Source organism: Podarcis erhardii (assembly GCF_964252035.2).
Source record: "Podarcis erhardii genome assembly, chromosome: 10".
Taxonomy (NCBI): Eukaryota; Metazoa; Chordata; class Lepidosauria; order Squamata; family Lacertidae; genus Podarcis; species Podarcis erhardii.
This window is the reverse complement of record NC_138500.1, coordinates 36,476,374-36,493,746: the sequence shown is the minus strand read 5'-3', so window position 1 is coordinate 36,493,746 and position 17,373 is coordinate 36,476,374. Positions and strand designations below refer to the sequence as shown.

Genomic DNA, 17,373 nt, shown 5'->3' with positions numbered 1-17,373 from the left:
GGTGAACCGGGTTCGCATCCCCGCTCCTCCACATGCAGCTGCTGGGTGACCTTGGGCCAGTCACACTTCTCTGAAGTCTCTTAGCCCCACTCACCTCACAGAGTGTTTGTTGTGGGGGAGGAGGGGAAAGGAGATTGTTGGCCGCTTTGAGACTTCTTAGGGTAGTGATAAAGCAGGGTATCAAATCCAAACTCCAAACCGTAAGTTACAAAGTGTTTAAAGTCTAATAGTTTTCTCAAAACTTTAAATAATACTCACTGCTGCTGTCACAGCAAAGCAGCTGCAGGGCAACCTCACCCACAATGCCTCATTCTGGAAGGACCCTATGTTCCCTAGGAAACTTTGTTAAAGCGAGGCATTGCTGGTTGGAGGCCCTGAAGAGACTTGGTACACGTACACTATAGGCTCTGCCTCAGGCAGCAGAACATCTTGTGCTGGCTCTGTTGAGTACAAAAACTGAACTGAGTTCACAGCCATGCAAAACTGAATCTCAAAATCAAGGTGGGAAGAGTCATTTTGTTGCTGCTATTCTTTAACATATTTGGATTCAGAAAAAAAATATTGCCTACCGCAATTACTGATCTACTGCAAATCACCCAGAACCTGGCTGATCTTTTGCCCACTCGAGGTTTAACTATTGTTTGCTTTAAAACAGGATTCCTCTAAGTCAAGATTCTTTGAAATTGAAAGTAAAACTAGTCAGGCATTCTCCCAGCTGCACAGATGGAGAGTGGGGTGGAGTACACAAATCCAATGCCTTGCTCGGGTTTACTGAAGATTATCTAACCCACTATGGAAATGCATACATATATTTGATTATGACAGAAGCTAATTTCCTTTAGTATGGGGTTACAGGATGCTTTATGTTCTAGGCAAATCATGTGCAATCAATGTGTGGGAGAGGAGAAAGACTACACCTGTTCCACCTGTGCATCTAAACTGTTGTGTACGTACATAAGTCCAATCAACATAGGCCTAGTTATGCAAAAGCAACATTAGACTATGTGCAAGTGCATCCATTATGTATCATATCCACGCATGTTGACTCAGGTTTAGGTGACAAGGGTGATGCAATCACCTGCTACTATAGGCTTTGTGCCATTTTAAACATTTACTTTGTTATTTGATTCCCCGCCCCCCAATAAATGCTACTTTAGCACTATGCTCCCATAACAGAAATGGATAACTAATTAAATAAACCCTGATGCTACAAAGCCTAGATTCTAGCACTATACACTAATAAATGCAATAGATTATTTTAAAAATAATTATCCAATAATGATCTAATAAAGGAGGTTCTAAAATTTCCCATTATGTATTCCAGTACTGTCAACTAAGGAAAAGGAATTAAATCAAATCAAATCCAGGTACAGGGTTTATAAATAGGCCTTTGATACAGCAAAACATGTTTGTATGTGTATTGTCACATACATGCTTTAAATAAATTATATGGAAAATGACTGATGAGGAAGGTGAAGGCTTTATTGAAAAATGCCATCTGCAGATTAAGTAGTTAGTTGCAGAATGGTTGATATCAGACAACAAAATATTCTATCACTCCACTGTTATGAATACGAAAGATTCTTCTGTGAGTAATGGCATCCATTTTGGCAATTACAGTGCTTAAGCTTCCAATTCAGTAGAAGCTAGGTATATTGACTGTTGCAGTTTGCTAAGCTGGAGTAGCGTTTGTTTGCAGAAATTTATTTTTATAGCCCTAAATATTCTTGTATCTACTTGAAAATAAAACAAAAAATGCACTTTATATTAATTAAAAAGTCATGCATGGTAGATGTTATTCCCATTATGCAAAAGAATGAATTTAATACAATTGACTGGGTGAAGTAGTGGCAGATGCAGGAAATTCACTATACCAACTGAAGTCCCCTTCTGCTTATCAGACAATGCTGCACTCTGTTCATAGGAATGATTTCTATATCTTGAGCTTATTGACATAAAATTACACCTCTGGGAAACCTAATTCACATCTGCAGACACAAAGAACTGGCAAGCCTGCCAGTTAATTTCCGTACAAAGAGGGGAAGGGAACCTGCACTCATGAATATTTAAGCAATATTCCAAGGATTCAGTAACATAAAAGCATGTAATTGATTCAGACAACAAAATAATTGCAGGAGGAGAGATCACCATAAGACTTAGGAAGGAGACTGTAAAGAATGGATTGGTTATAAATCTTGTGCAAATGTTTTTCACAGCTGTCATCTCTAGCCAATGAGCTGAAGTCTGGCACTATCATCTTCCTACCACCACCAACTTAGAACAGTCAGTCCCAAATGTTTCATCATGGGGACTCATTATTTACACTCCACCTTTATTTTGATTGCTTCAACCACCAAACGTTACTGCTATCTTAAGCTTCATTTAAGAAGGAAGCAGACAAGAAGATGGCAGGAGTATACAGAAGGATGTATACAGAAGTATACAGAAAGATGTATACCTTTGAGATTTCTTGAAGCCTTCTTTTGTGAAGCACCATAACACTGTGTACATGCTTTGTGGCACACTCTGGTCTGGATTAACTGGGCCTTTCTGGAAGGGTGACAGTATCCCTTGAATCGTGGGGCTCTTGAATCACAAGCGTGAACACCCAAATAAGGCTTTACAGCGCCATCCTATTCATGTCTACTCACAAGTAAGTCACATTGAGTTTAATGGGACTCACTTGCACATAATTATGCATAGCACTGCAATCTTAGCGGCCTTTAAATACACGATTCTATGAACTGCTGGGCTTCTGTCAACTGCTGCCAATAAAGTAGTACATGTGCTGCTCCACTGGCCATGTGGGCAGAAGGCCGCCAATGGTATCCCCAACACAGTCCAGTGGATAGCAATGAAATGGAGTGAAGGTGACATCAGCCTGGGATTTGCAGGATGCTGAGTTGCTCTCACAGCTGCTAGGCATCAGGACTGATTTGTTCCCAATTGCTGTGCCAGCCTCAGGCAGGTGCGGGGATCAAGCCTGATCAGCCCAGTTCCACACCTCCTTTCTGGTGCCGCCACTCTGAGCAGCCAGGCTGTGGATGTGGTGGTACCTCCATGACTCCAGAATTTCGGCAAACAATTTGGATTGTGGTCTATGTGAGGGATACAGTCTACCTTCCTAGGTGTTAGCCATTCACATGGAAATGTTTTATAAATTAATACTTACAGTTTGGATTTGTTTACCGCTTACAGTTGTTGTTCTTGTTTTGCATCCAACTAACTAGGGTGCCATCCTACATAGATGGTGTCCACCAGTTTTATTTCTAGTACTATATTAGAAATATGATTGCCTTACTGATACTCTGGAGTGTAGAAGCCATAGAATAACATAACAAATTGATAATATAAGGACACATTACCTAATCTGCTCCCGTTCCTTGGCATTGCCATGAAAGAGCCAAGGCTGCCACCGATAACACTGTGTGGTCTTCGCAGCGGAGGCTTTTTGAAGGATCCCGTGTACTGGTGAAGGAATGAGTGCATACTATGGGATGTTGGAGGTCTGCCATTCTTCACAATAGGCTCTGAAATTTGCCAACACCAGCCAATTCATCCCACAAGCAGGAAATTCAGGAACATGTTGAGAGAGAAAAAAAAAAGAACAGAGTTACCACATAGTCTGCTTACTGCAGTATTTGAATGAGGTTCAAAATATTTGAAACCTGGAAGGTAGATCATCAACGGTGAAGCACATCACACAAAAGAAAATGCACAATAAAAAATGTTCGCTTTCACTCCCCCCTGTGCACAGAAGCTGAGCCAGAGAAACTCCCTAAGCATAGCTGAGAGCCAGAATATTGTATAACCTAGCAGGCATGCAGCAATCACTGAGCTGGTACAAGAGACAGGCAGTCAATTCACTCCGATATCATCAAGGTCTTGTACAGACTGACACCTCTGGCTCATCGCTAAAGGAGAGAAAGCAGCTGCTGCAGAGGGTTGAAGAGAGCAACAATAAGTAGGTGAACAAATAAAAAATAAAAAATCAGATGTCCTTCCTTTCAGGGGTAGTGCAAAGCCATCACAGTATAGAGTCCACAGTGAAAAAGAAAATCTGTATTTTTGCTGAATCTGCATAAATTTAAACAGGTTGCACCAGCTTTTCCTGACAAATAATGTTAAAATTATGTGCTCAGGCAATTCACATTTTTAATGCAGGGTACTTGCAGCCCAGTGTATCATCCCTCAGACAATGTGGCTGGGAAGCTGAGGGAATCACATTCTTTGAAAGTCCTGCCTAATGGACTCATCTGAAAAGGTGCCATCCTTAAGACAGCTCATATACATGCAGAAAGGGTAATACTCCATTTTGTGAATTTAGAATACACCAACATAAGCAGAGCATAATAAATATATCATCAAGTACCTTTTAAAAAAAACCCATAGAGAAAACATGAAGTGGTAAGAAAACTAAATGGCCTCAGATGTTACTGAATTACATAAATTTATTCAATTAATACATCAAAGAACCGACACTGTCTGTTAAAAAGCCTTAAGATATTCATTAAGTACCTTTGATTAAAACTAAACAAATCTGCAAGAAACAGATTGTTCCAAAGTAATCCCACACTGTCAAGTTCTCTTCTTTTATTAGACCAAAACAGTGAGAAGTCCAATCCTATGTGTGGAAAGTTTTCGAGCTTTTGTGAATTTTGGATCCATAATGTAATTAAAATAAGTAGCCAAATTTCCTCAATGAGGAAAAAAAGAAGTTTTTAAACTGCAAAGTGTTTATGTGCTAAAATGCAAGCAGAGCTTTGTATCACTTTGTTGATTACATTTTTACTCTCATGTAGGAACACATAAGTGTGATCTGTTTACTTTCAGCAATATATACACATAGTTGTATTGAAATCACGTGTTCTTTTCTACAAGGAGAAAACTGTAACAAATAATTCCTATGAACCGACCTACTCTCTATTTTGAGTTAAACAGAGGGCAGCTCAATTCATTACAATTCTCTATACAGGAACAATTCTTGTTTAACCTTGTGCCCAGGACCCTCACATCCTAGGAATGTGATAATGGCAACTAGGAATGTGAAATGTTTTTTACAGACCTATTCATTTCTCTTTCCTGAGAAACAATCCAAGTAACTTTAAGCTATGTGACTGGATGAAACAGGTTGCGTGACTGGATGAAACATATTACCCTCTTGAATAGCACTACCCAAGCAACAAACTAATGCTGCTAGCATTCTTTATTGCCCTTGAAGGTATCATATACTCATTAGCACCTCTCTGCCTCCAGAAAGTAGGGAGTCCTGCAAGCTGCGAAGAAGAGTTCACCAAGGCAAAGGCATTGCCACTGTTGTAGAGGTTCTTAAGCAAAACACTGTCCAAAGCCAGGCCGCAGAAACCTTCCAAGCTTAAAGGCACAACCTTCAAGCTGACAGAAATGTCTGAGAGGACTGACTGAGTGGCGAGAGAGCCCAAAGGAGGGGGAGCAAGCTGGAAGAACAAAAGGAGCAGAGTCAAAGGGCAGGGGAGGGAGAGGGACCAAGGGAAAGAGAAAGGAGAAAGGCAACTTAGCATGGGAAGGGGGTATGTGGGGCAGCAGGAACCGAGGGCAGCCAACCTCTCTGGCCTTTGTTCTCCGCTTATTACGATTCCTCCTAAGTCTCCAGCGCTATCACGTACTTATGCACAGCGCAGACACTGGAGCAGTTCTGCTTGCCTAGCTATATTTTCAGAAGCTGTGAGTAACACACAGGGAATCGAAAGTTAACACCGTTACTTCGTGTTGTCTCTTCTACATAACAGCCCTGTAAGACAGGGTGAACACCTACGCTCAACCACTTCCAGACCGTAGTGAAAAGCTTCCGACGGCTAGATGGACGTTAACAGGGGTTTTTATAAAAAGGAACATCCTGTTGCTCGACCACAATCCATTTGTGCTCATTAAATAATCATGTCCATGGTTTCCCTTTGCTTCTCTGAAGCAAAGCTGAGTGGCTCATTCAGTAGAATTTTGTCTTTCTCAAGACAGATGCCAACACCAGAGCACAAGACTCTTAATTGCAGGATTGTGGATTCGTGCCCCACATTGGGCAAAAGATTCCTGCACTGCACACTAAAAGATCAATATCTTACAAGTGCGCAATGAACATTTTGTAGCTCTTGTAACAGTGCCAGTTTTGCAGACTAAATAGGCATATATGGGCTAAGGCAATCCCACAAGCATACTGGTATATATTTAACTCCCTTGTTGATATTTGGTGAGCTGCTTCTTATGATGAAATCATTTTACTACTTTCCCACAGATCCCACAAAAGCATCTCTAGATTATTAAGATTTACATATTCTGGAACCTAGCCATCAAGGGAATGGTCATAAGCTTTATTTCTGTGTGTCAAGAGCCTTTCCTTTGCAACTGTTCACCACAGCAGGATATTCTGGTCCTCTAAACGAGGGTGATGTCTACCCACAATTTGCATCTGTTCAGAAAACAGCTAAGATACTCTAAGAGAAATCAATTCAAGATGACTCGCAGGAGCCTTAAATTAAACAGTGGAAGATCTCAGAAGGGGAAACGGACAGGTATTAACACAGCTCTAAGTTTCTTTGTAGATGATGGAAACAGTATAAACAATGACTTCCAGAAAAACAGAAGTGCACTCTCTAAATACAGAACGAAGCAGTTGCTTAGGAACAGAATCAGGAAGCATTTCATATAGCAAGATGCTTGGCAGCCAAGGGACAAAGAAACTCTCTGGTGTGATGTTCAACTGTAGTCATATGGATTTATATCTAGCTGTGTACAATATGCATGTTGGACTTTGTATCAACAACAAGCTTTATGTTGCATGCTTTACCATGAAGAAGCCAACAGTGCAAGATCTATAAGCAAAGGCTTCAGTCCAAACTGGAAATAGCAAAACTGGTCCTTACTGGTGCCTTAGCACCAGTGCCCTGGGGAGGTCACTTTGGTGCTGTTAGCAGCGGTTTGACTGCACCCCTGGAGGCGCACTTCATTCTCCCTTGAGACAGACAGATGCCAACAGTAAGTTTTATCCCTAAAATTTATGGAATGTATCCTCCGCTCCCTTCACCAGCTTTTCCCAGATGGTCAGTGCAGCTTGAAGCTTCCAAAATGTGTAAATATAAACAGTATACTTGAAAAAGGCTTAAAAGGCCACATAGTCAATAGGACCGGTGATGTAGAATCTCATTTGCCAGGGTTAAATCTACTCCACTTCCTATCTAACTAAAAAAGCAACACCAAGAGTACACTGTCCTTTGCCCCTCTTGTTCATGATTTCCTTGCAGTACTTTGTGATGCTCCTCCCCCTTCCTACACACTCTTCCGCCCCACACATAATGTTCTCTTCCCTTCTGCTACTATTTGTTCCTTCTTCCCACAAAGCTTTGCTTTCTCTATACATACAGTTACTTAAAAATGAGGGTTAGCAGCAGGGTTCTGTTCTCGAAGGCCTGAGGTGGCAGTTCTAGCTATGACTTCATGAATGCCTTTTACACAGCAGCAATAAACATAAGAGTTCACTTTCCTTAGAGGCGGATACACAGCAAGACAAGCACACATGTGGGCCAGGATTTGGCTGCCTAATGGCAAGTCAATATTATTCATTCTGAATTGTTGCAAGAGGAAACGCAGCGTGTGGGCAAGGAAGGATATTCTGCTCTGAACACACACACACGTATACTTAATGCTTAGGATATTATGTATATCAGAATAATACAGTCTGAGAAGTTAAGCCATGCCTTAAGAAACAGTCCTTTGGATAGTGAACTGTACAATTTGACTCATTCTCAGGTCTGAAGAAGGCACGCCCCACCTTTATGCAACTTCTCCTTTTCCGTATAACGCATCACAAATAACTTTCCCACATGCATAGGAACTGTGACCACTACTCAAATAAATAATTTGCATGAAATTAAGGGAACCATAAACACCGCTGAAGTTTTGTTGACATTGTTTGCCGCAGCTTCTACTCCTATAGAGGTAAACTATTTCTTATACAGTGGTATCTTGGGTTACAAACACCTCGGGTTGCAAACACTTCGGGTTACAAACTCCACTAACCTGGAAGTAGTACCTCGGGTTACAAACTTTGCCCCAGGATGCGAACAAAAATCGGGGCGGCGGCAACAGCAGGAGGCCCCATTAGCGAAAGCACACCACAGGTTAAGAACAGTTTCGGTTAAGAACGGATCTCCGGAACGAGTTAAGTTCATAACCCGAGATACCACTGTACTGAACAACAGCAGAAGAGGCTCCAACAAACCTCTAGCTGAATAGTAGCTGTTCTCTTATTTGCAAATAAATTCCTGCATCCAAATCTAGAGGAGGGAAAGGGCCATGTAGAATTTTGAATGGTCACAAAATAGGGTTTCAGCACCTCCTCCCCATGAGTAACTAAACCAAGATAATTACAGTGGTACCTCTAGTTACAAACTTAATTCGTTCTGGAGGTCCATTCTTAACCTGAGGTACCACTTTAGCTAATGGAGCCTCCCACTGCCACCACCGTGCGATTTCTGTTCTCATCCTGAGATAAAGTTCTTAACTCAAGGTACTACTTCCGGGTTAGCAGAGTCTCTAACCCAAAGTTTTTGTAACCCGAGGTGTTTGTAACCCGAGGTACCACTGTATATATTGATCACATGCAGTCTGTAGTCCACTGGCAGCAGGAGTTCAATATGGGTATGTCTTTGAGTTAACATCTTACATCAAAAACCTGACAGTACCTAACTATTGAAGGCTTTTTACCAAGGCCAGACTGAATGTCTTCCCCTCTGCAGTGCTGGATGGTAGGTTGAGAGGAGTTCCCTGCCAGGACAGACTTTGCTCGTGTGCTCAAGACATCGATTCCATAAATCATATTTTGTTACATTGTGCGAAGTTTGAGCAGGCCAGGGCTGAATTGATTCTACCCTTGCTGGTGCCTTTCCCGGGAAAGTCAGAGGCTCACTATGTCAGGTTCCTACTGGAAGACCGGACAAAAGCTAGAACTTTGGCAGTGGCAAAGTTTCTATCGGTGGTTGCAAGAACAAATGAGCCCTATATTCCAAACAAAGTGCTTGATTAACCTGAAGGTAGGCTGTATGAACTCTGTATTGATTTGTAATGTTTTGTTGGTCTCTGGATTGTAATAAAGATTGTTGTTGTTGTTGTTGTATATATTGCTCAATCTATTAGATTATCTTCATCATTGCTTCTTCTAAGCTATTGATCAACAGTTACTTGCCAGGATCCCAGGCAGATGTCACTCTAAGCCAGTTAACCAGTTGCACAAAAAACAGGATCTGGGACTTTATGAATGCAAAGCACCACTGAGAGACAGTCTTCTGCCATATGATGCAATTTAAAGAAATATAAATCAATCAAGGAAGCATGTATGGATTCCGGGGGGGGGGGGGGTGTGTGAAGAATTTGGATTACCTTGGCAAAGAAATTTGAAATACTGAAATCTTCCTAGCAGTAAGACACTAGAATCCCTTCTGATACTGTTGGACTACCAATTCCTGCTGCCCCAATTCACATGATCATCAATGAGATGTTGTGCAACCAATCTCATCTGTTATACTGCAAAACACCACTATTGGACAAGCCATGCACACTGTTCAGTGCTTTTCAGAAGCCATGAGTTTGGGAACTCAGCTTATGCTTTCTAAACAATGCATCAGCTGATATTTTACACAGCTGCAAAAATAAATAAATTGAAAGCAATGTTATAAACACAATACTGAATATCATAATTTACAAGGCAGTAAATTGGAACAGTACAGAAGTGGCAATTCTGCTAGTTAAGTATGAAATGATACCATATTTTTGCAGCTTAATATGTTAATAATACAAGGCTAGACACAAAGGCATTTTTGAAGCATTCCCATCAAATCTGTAGTAACTCGAGCTTAACATATATTACAGTGGACGCTTGGGTTGCGAACGTGATCCATGAGGGGTGCATGTTCGCAACCCGCAGCATTCACAACCCGCAGCAGCACGTCTGCACACACGCAGGTTGCGATTCGGTGCTTCTGCGTATGCACAAAGCGCAATTTGGTGCTTCTGTGCATGTGCGACCCTCCAAACCTGGAAGTAACCCATTCCGGTACTTCCGGGTTTTGGTGGGTCCATAACCCGAAAAAACGCAACCTGAAACGTCTGTAACCTGAGGTATGACTGTACTTGCAATTACTTCCAAAAGTAAAGATCCACACTTGTTATTCTAAACTAAAACATCAAAACAATTCAAATTCATCACTCTTGCTGCAAGTAACTTTTATCATTAAAAGAATACCATTTTCATAAATACTTGATAAAATTTAAGCAAAGCGGTTATTTTTACCGTTATCTTTACTGCTGTTTTCTTCAATAGTCATTTGTTCGGCCAGTTCAGAAAGTGACTCATCAATCGTCTGGCTCCCACGCAACGTTAGGGAAAGTCTCCTCTTGAACTTTTTCATTCTATCTGTAATACGTCTGGCTCACGGAAGCCTATTAAAATAAGAAAGTTGTTATTTTAAACACTTGTTTCAACCGTAAGAAAAATGTGTTTAGTGCTGATTGCTTATACAGTATCAATCTAAACTGTGTAAGGTCAATTTAACAAAAGAGCTAAGTTTTGAAATTGTGAATTAAATACAGCTTAATGTTTATCTCAGTTCTATTCTGGCTTATCTCGGCTTGTGGTGGGTAAGTTGTAACAAAATAAAATACCCCATTAAAAGACACTACACATTTATTATAACACACCCAGAGTCTCCACTTTTTAAAACCAACCAAAGTTTTACAGGCTTAGACTGACAAATCTTTAGAAAATGGTAGCTCCACAACTGTGTTGTGGACCAACTAGAATATTCTTCATCTATTTGTTCCTGCTGTCCAACTTCATATGTAGATGGTGTAATTTTAAAAAGGTACACCTTATGGGTTATGATTAAATTTAAGGCAGGTCTAACCAATAGAAGCACTTCCTGGCAGAACTGACTGTGTGGAAGCTGGTTTTGGAGGAGAATTTTTATACACAATTCTGTTGGGACTGGATTAATTGCAAGTGAATTAAAGGTCCTTCACATTAGAAGGAACCTTAAGTGGTGAACTTTCAGCTCTCCAAATGTTGTTGAACTACAATTCCCATCATCCCTGACCACTGACCATGCTTGCAATGGATGATGGGAACTGTAGTTCAGCAAGATCTGGAGAAACAAAGGTTCACCGCTGCTGTATTAGATAAACTTCATGCAACAGCCTTCTGCAGCAAAACCAGAATACATCTTTCACAATTTTCCAGTGAGATCCCTCTCTCCTACACAAGCAGGCTGGGTGGGAGATCTCTCAAGGTGGTAGGAAAGCAAATAAAGCAATTAGAATAACATGGAAAGGAAAAAAAGGGGGGGGAGATAATACGACATCCTATTGAGAGCAGGCTGGGCCAGCTTCTCCAAACTATTTGCTCACTTTTTGACTGATCTGTTCAAAACTGGACCATGTTTCAAACAGAAGTGGTAGAAATATGAAGGCAAAGTAGATAAGGAACTACAATAAAAGTTATTTTTAAAATTTTTATTTTATAAAATAGTAAAACAGGAAGATTTTTCTGTTTAGTTAACGTTCTTGTGCTTAAGATGAGCCATCAATTATGGAAAATCTTTGGGACTAAAGTACAATGACGTGGAAACATCTTCCACATCAGAACCAACGGAATGTATGACTTATTCCTTACTTCCTATCAATGAGCAGAACAGCATTCTAAAAGAAAGGGTAAATTAAGTCCCAAGGGATGTTCTGTGTGAGTCTCATAGTGTTGGCAAACAGACTTCAGAAAAGTATCCGATTCATGTGTTGTGGCCAGTAAGTATTTTAAGGATTAGTTTATGAATCCTGCCATCCTCAGACCCAAGTGTTGCATTAGAGGAGAGGAATGGTTGCTACTCCCTTCTGTTAGCTTCCCATGTTGCTGCAGTAACATTTGAAACCCAGAGATGAAATGGGAAGGCAAGACATATTTACTTTCCATACCTGGCACTTTCAACCAAGGGGGAAACCTATTCTATTTTGAGTTGCAATTGTTTTTGATGCACAGAACATGGGCTGAGTACATATAGTTTTTAGTCCAAAGGACCCATAATGTTTAGGCAGATATAACCACATACAAATTATACTCCTTTCTGCAAAAGTCTGAATGGCAATATAAAAAGACTACTACAGGCAACCCGCTCCCCCTCCCCCCAAAAACACGCTGCTAATCTGGCAAAGATACATTTGTTCCACTGGTATGCCAACACAAACTAAAAGAATTAGAATTTGGCAAGCGAAATATATTGCTTAAGAATAGCTTTGAATCCATTCTGGGCTCCTTTGGGAGGAAGGGTGGGGATATACCATATTTTTTGCACCATAACACTCACTTTTTTCCTCCTAGAAAGTAAGGGGAAATGTCTGCGCGTGTTATGGAGGGAATGCCTACGGGTGGCATGCCTACGGATTTTCCTCCTCTAAAAACTACGTGCGTGTTATGGTTAGGTGCGTGTTATAGAGCGAAAAATACGGGTAAATTTAATAAATAAACAAATGCAGCTCAGAACTGAACTAATGCAGCATTTTACATCTGAGTTTTTTCAGGCATATGCTGCTGAAGACTGGAAATTTAAGCAAAAATCAAAAATCAAATGTAATATCCAAGAACCATCCCCTGCCAGTAACCTGAAAATGAATGCCCTTCATTATATTAAGACATTGATAGATGTATTTGCTTTCTAGTGGAAACTAATTCCATTTCTAGGCACAAAACAATAGTAAATGGTACTGTTGCTGTCTAAAGTGTAAGGTTCACTGCCAAAAACCAAACACAAAACCCAACATAAAAGGTTGTGTGCAATGTAGCGACAAGCTGAAGTCAGGCAGAGGTATACTTGTTCCACTGGTGAAATGTTCTGCACCAGCTAAATTCTGTGCACAAAAAGAGAAAAAAAGCATAAGCTGGCTCTTGCTGATTTTGTGCAACAGCTTGCAGAATCTGTTGGAAAACCAGTTCCTGCTAGCACAACTGCTGTATTCCTTTGTTGTGCAACTTTAAAACTCACAATGAACACTGGATATAACCCACTAAATTCCACACTCTAATCTGACTTTGATAGCTGCTTTTCTGTGAAGCTCTGATTGCATGCTACCATTGCCTCAACCTCATGTGGCAATGATTATTAAGCTATCCCCACAATGTAGATGCTCCTCTCTCCCACAATGACTTGGCCAACTTCTAGCTCCAGAAGCTGGAAGACAGCAAAAGAAAGTTCATATGACTATGCAGGGTTTTTGTACATCCCAACCTGAGCCACTTTGAATGGTCAGCCTTGGAGTCAACAGGCTGCAAAGGACGGGGTCATGCAAGTCAGTGCACTTTTACATGGAAGTGTTTGCCTTCTTCTGCAGGGCTTTCATTCTCCCTACTTGCAAAGCTGTCGAAAATTAACAAAGCAAGTCATTCTTAGCACAAATAGTTATGGTATCAAATACGGAGAGAGGCAGCTGTAATTTCAGACAAAGCTTCATTTACATGGCATCCACAGCTATCGGCAGCATGTGATAACTGTACTCAATTTTTTAGGGCCTGCAATGATACAATTATGATGTTAGCTGATGGGCAATTATGTTGTCTGCTTTACAGTGGTACCTTGTGTTATGTACTTAATCCGTTCCAGAGGTCCGTTCATAACAGGAAACCGCTCGTAACATGAGGCGCCCTTTCGCTGATGGCACCTCCTGCTGCTGCCGCGCAGCCAGAGCGCGACTTCCGCTCGCATCCCGGGCAAAGGTCGCAACAAGGGGCATCTACTTCCAGGTTAGCAGAGCGCGTAACCTGCAGGATTTGTAAGGGGGGCGGTACGTAACACAAGGTACCACTGTATTTGTACTGTATTTGTACCTCTCTTTAGTGGACAGTTTTACAATAATCACACACACACACACACCCATTTTCAGAGAAGTGCATAGCTGCCTCTGAACAGAAAAAAGACAGCAGGGTAAACTAAAGAGTGATACAGAGTTCAACTCCATGGGCGTAGCCAGTCCTTTTGTTAGGGGGGCAGAACCTCAGTTTACTATGTATTTTTATTGATTTGGGGGTGGGAAACTGCCCATCCCTGCCTCCCCTGGCTACGCCCATGTTCAACTCTGCTGTCTTTCATTACAGGAGCGATCACACTTTTTGCGGGGAGGGGTAGCACATCTTGCTGGCATAGTGTTCAGCTTTCAAATTTAAAAAAGGAAGAGCCTTAGACAAAAAACAAAAAACAAAACTGGTAATAATCAGGATAGTCCCTGCTGCCAGCCACAGTTCTGTCTGGCGCAAAGCCTTTATATTTCTATGCCAAAATAAGCCTGCTTCCACCTGCTTCTCACTCACCCGGCTGATCTCTGACTCTCTGAAGTAACATGGGTGCAACAATTTACACCAATCTAAAAATCAACGATAAATGGGCAGTCCAATGCATTTCTGGAGGCATGGATGATACGAAGGTTTCTGATACATGTGACAAATCAGACCCCCTAACACAACAGTCCTAGGAAGAACAACAAAATTATGGGTATTAATGTCTGCCTGTGACAATAAACAGGAGAAGAACTTGTAATTAGTAAATGAAAGCCATTCCATCTGTATAAAGCAACAGAAATGACCAGAGGCAGCAACAGAACACTTGAAAACACATGACCAGTAAAAGCAGACACACACCTCTAATGATGTCACAGTTCCAACAGAGTGTGGAAGTTCTTTCCAGGCAACAAATAGCATATTTTCAGCAGATGATTAGTGTGCTGCCAGATCTGATGGGATTATGAGAAGAAACTATGGCAACATGGTTCCCACACCTAAAATCACACACTTGGAACCAAAGGCACCCTTTTTCAAGCGGATGGCACAAAATGGCCTCTCTGATTTCCTCCTACACCTTGCATCCACTGCAACTTCCTGAGGCCACAGTATGCTGCTCTCGAGAACCCCTAGATATCAACAGCAACTTTTTGGGAGGCAGTAGCCTCCTAGACAGAGCCCACCTGCAAGTTTTTGTATATAAGCCCTAGTACTTGAAGAGATGTGCATATTCCCAATATAAAGAGGTGGAGAGAGACAATGTATAAAACGTGAGCTTGATCATCATTTCACTTCTGCTAATATCAAACTTGATAGTCCAGTGAAACATGCTTATTGCCCTCCAAGAGGAAGAGGAAGTAGAGTATATGTCCAGAAAGGGTATGGGGAGGTAAACTGATTTGGGAAACTTCTGACCTGACAGGACCTCCAACAATTTAAATGCATTCCAAAACCATAATTCTCCCCCCACCCCGACACCAGGATGCTATAAACTTTCAAGGACTTTGAGCTCTTTGAAGTTAAATGAATTCTGGGTGGGGGTTCTGGAATTAATTAGAAAAGTAATTATGCAATCCTAATTAATCATCCTTCCAGGGACTCTTTAAGCTTCTATAAAGGCGAAAAAGTTTCTAAGAGTAAGTAGTACTGCTTAAAAATATTATAGAAGGAGTTGAATTGATTCCAGGCTGTGCAACATGACGCACAGGCTCCTTGAATCCAACTTCCCACTCAAAATCTCCTGTACACTGTTGAAAGGTAAAGGTAAATAAAACCCTTGACTTCACAGCTTGAGTTCAAAGCTACTGAATCCTACTTACCGAGCAGCTCTAAACCCCAACAGTCAGACCCATAGTGCAATGGCACGGTAGCACTGCTGAGGTTCAGGCTTAGCTGAGAACTGTTGTTTGAGCTCATTGCTGCAACTGCTGAGCTTTGTCAACTCACTAGCTTTGGCTGAAAGGTGGCCTTGGTGGCAGGGGAGGGAGGGAAGTGAAGAGAACAATGGCACTTCCAGCCTCCCAGCAGAGTAGACTCCCGCCCTCTGTTGCCAGGTGATGCAGAATCCAAAAGGGGTCTAGAGTCACTTCCTCTCCCAGTCAATCTCCAATGGTGACTGTTCTTTGGAGGGGGGGCTGGCTTGCGTCCCCAGTGGGGCCAGTTTCGCCAATCCCTACGTATGCCTCTGCCTACCATTCAGTGCCAGAAGCTGTGAGATCAGACACCAAGTGCCCTTAATTGCTCCATACTTTGGTTAAATTTGGTATTTGGTCTGCACAAAGGGCAGAACAAAGTGTGACAGATCTAATCAGCAAATCTGTTTGATCATCTATTCTCCCTATGAGACAAATTCTGTCTCTTAAAGGCAGACCCAGAAAATTCAAAGTTAAGTTCTCCCTTAATATTCATGGGGAATCCAAAACTTCTAGTAGCACACATATGCAAAAAAGGGTTTAGCTGCTGTTAAGAGTTACCACCAATTCCCTTTTAAACAAAAAGACTGAACTAACTTCAGGAAAAAACAGAAACCAGAGAATACATGCTAAAATCTATTGAGAATGGGACTTGTTCATCTAGCTGTCCAACTATCACTACCTCTTTACAGCTAGCAGAGGTTACTAATAATAGGAAATTGGTCACTTTCAAACTATCTAAGACAGGCAAGTCTAATAAATAAGGTCCTTGCTTACTTTACAACAGTTCTCCACTGCACACCTTCCATTAAACCTATGAAAATCCTGTGAAAGATTTGATTATTAACTTGTTTTGCATTAGGTTGGGATCTTAAGAGCTGCCACTATTGGAGGCAGCATGCTTACTTATTGGTCTGAGTATATCATGCCTACTCTGCAAACTTTACATTGGCTAGTCACCAAAGGCAGACTGAGTTTTAGGACAGCATAAGGGCTCGTTTAAAGCTCTGGCTCCAAGACTTCACAGCTTGGTAAAAAGCTGCAATTTGAAATCTACTTGTATTCATGGTAACTTAAATGTAAAGGCAATTAGTTGAAAAACTGATTTGTTGAAAGAGAACCTACACATTACGGCACATTTTCCTCTGATATCTACTTACTGCTTCCCAGATTCAATGCAAGTCTGAAACAAATCCAACAGAGGCATTTCTTTAAAGATCTCTAGAAGTGCTTATTATTCTTTACCACTTTGTTTTCAATTAACTTGTTCTGCCGGAGAACCATTTTATCTTGTTTTGCGTTGGTTTACTCTTGCGTACAAATACTACATCACAGTGAACACTGACTTCCACATGTGAATTCTGACAATCTCAACTGGTTTGTGTGAATGTCCAAGTGAATCTATGAAATACTGACAGCGCCCCAACTGCTGTTTCGGATATACACAAGTTGGCAAATTACATTTAGATCACTGTCAACATTAGCCATCTGGAATTGTCAGGACTCATACTTGAAAACACCACAGTTCACCATATTTTGGACATTCACAGCAATGTACACACATATTACAGATTTCTAATGAATAAAAGATGCATAGTGCTGCTGTTTCTTTTGAGCTAC

General features: G+C 41.2%; 1 protein-coding gene across 2 annotated transcripts in view; it reads right to left on the bottom strand.

Annotated features, from left to right (window-relative positions):
• Positions 1-17,373, bottom strand: part of CDK17 (cyclin dependent kinase 17) — a 68,774-nt gene that overhangs the window by 32,502 nt on the left and 18,899 nt on the right. The window contains exons 1-3 of one of the 2 annotated variants that reach the window (XM_081878279.1): positions 14,375-14,626; positions 10,319-10,467; positions 3,366-3,530 (exon numbers count right to left, since the gene is read on the bottom strand). In XM_081878279.1, coding sequence (XP_081734405.1) covers positions 3,366-3,530; positions 10,319-10,436 — 283 coding nt within the window. In that variant the 5' untranslated portion in view covers positions 10,437-10,467; positions 14,375-14,626. Of the gene's footprint in view, positions 1-3,365; positions 3,531-10,318; positions 10,468-14,374; positions 14,627-17,373 lie in introns of those variants that run through there. The other variant, XM_081878278.1, reaches the window with a different exon arrangement.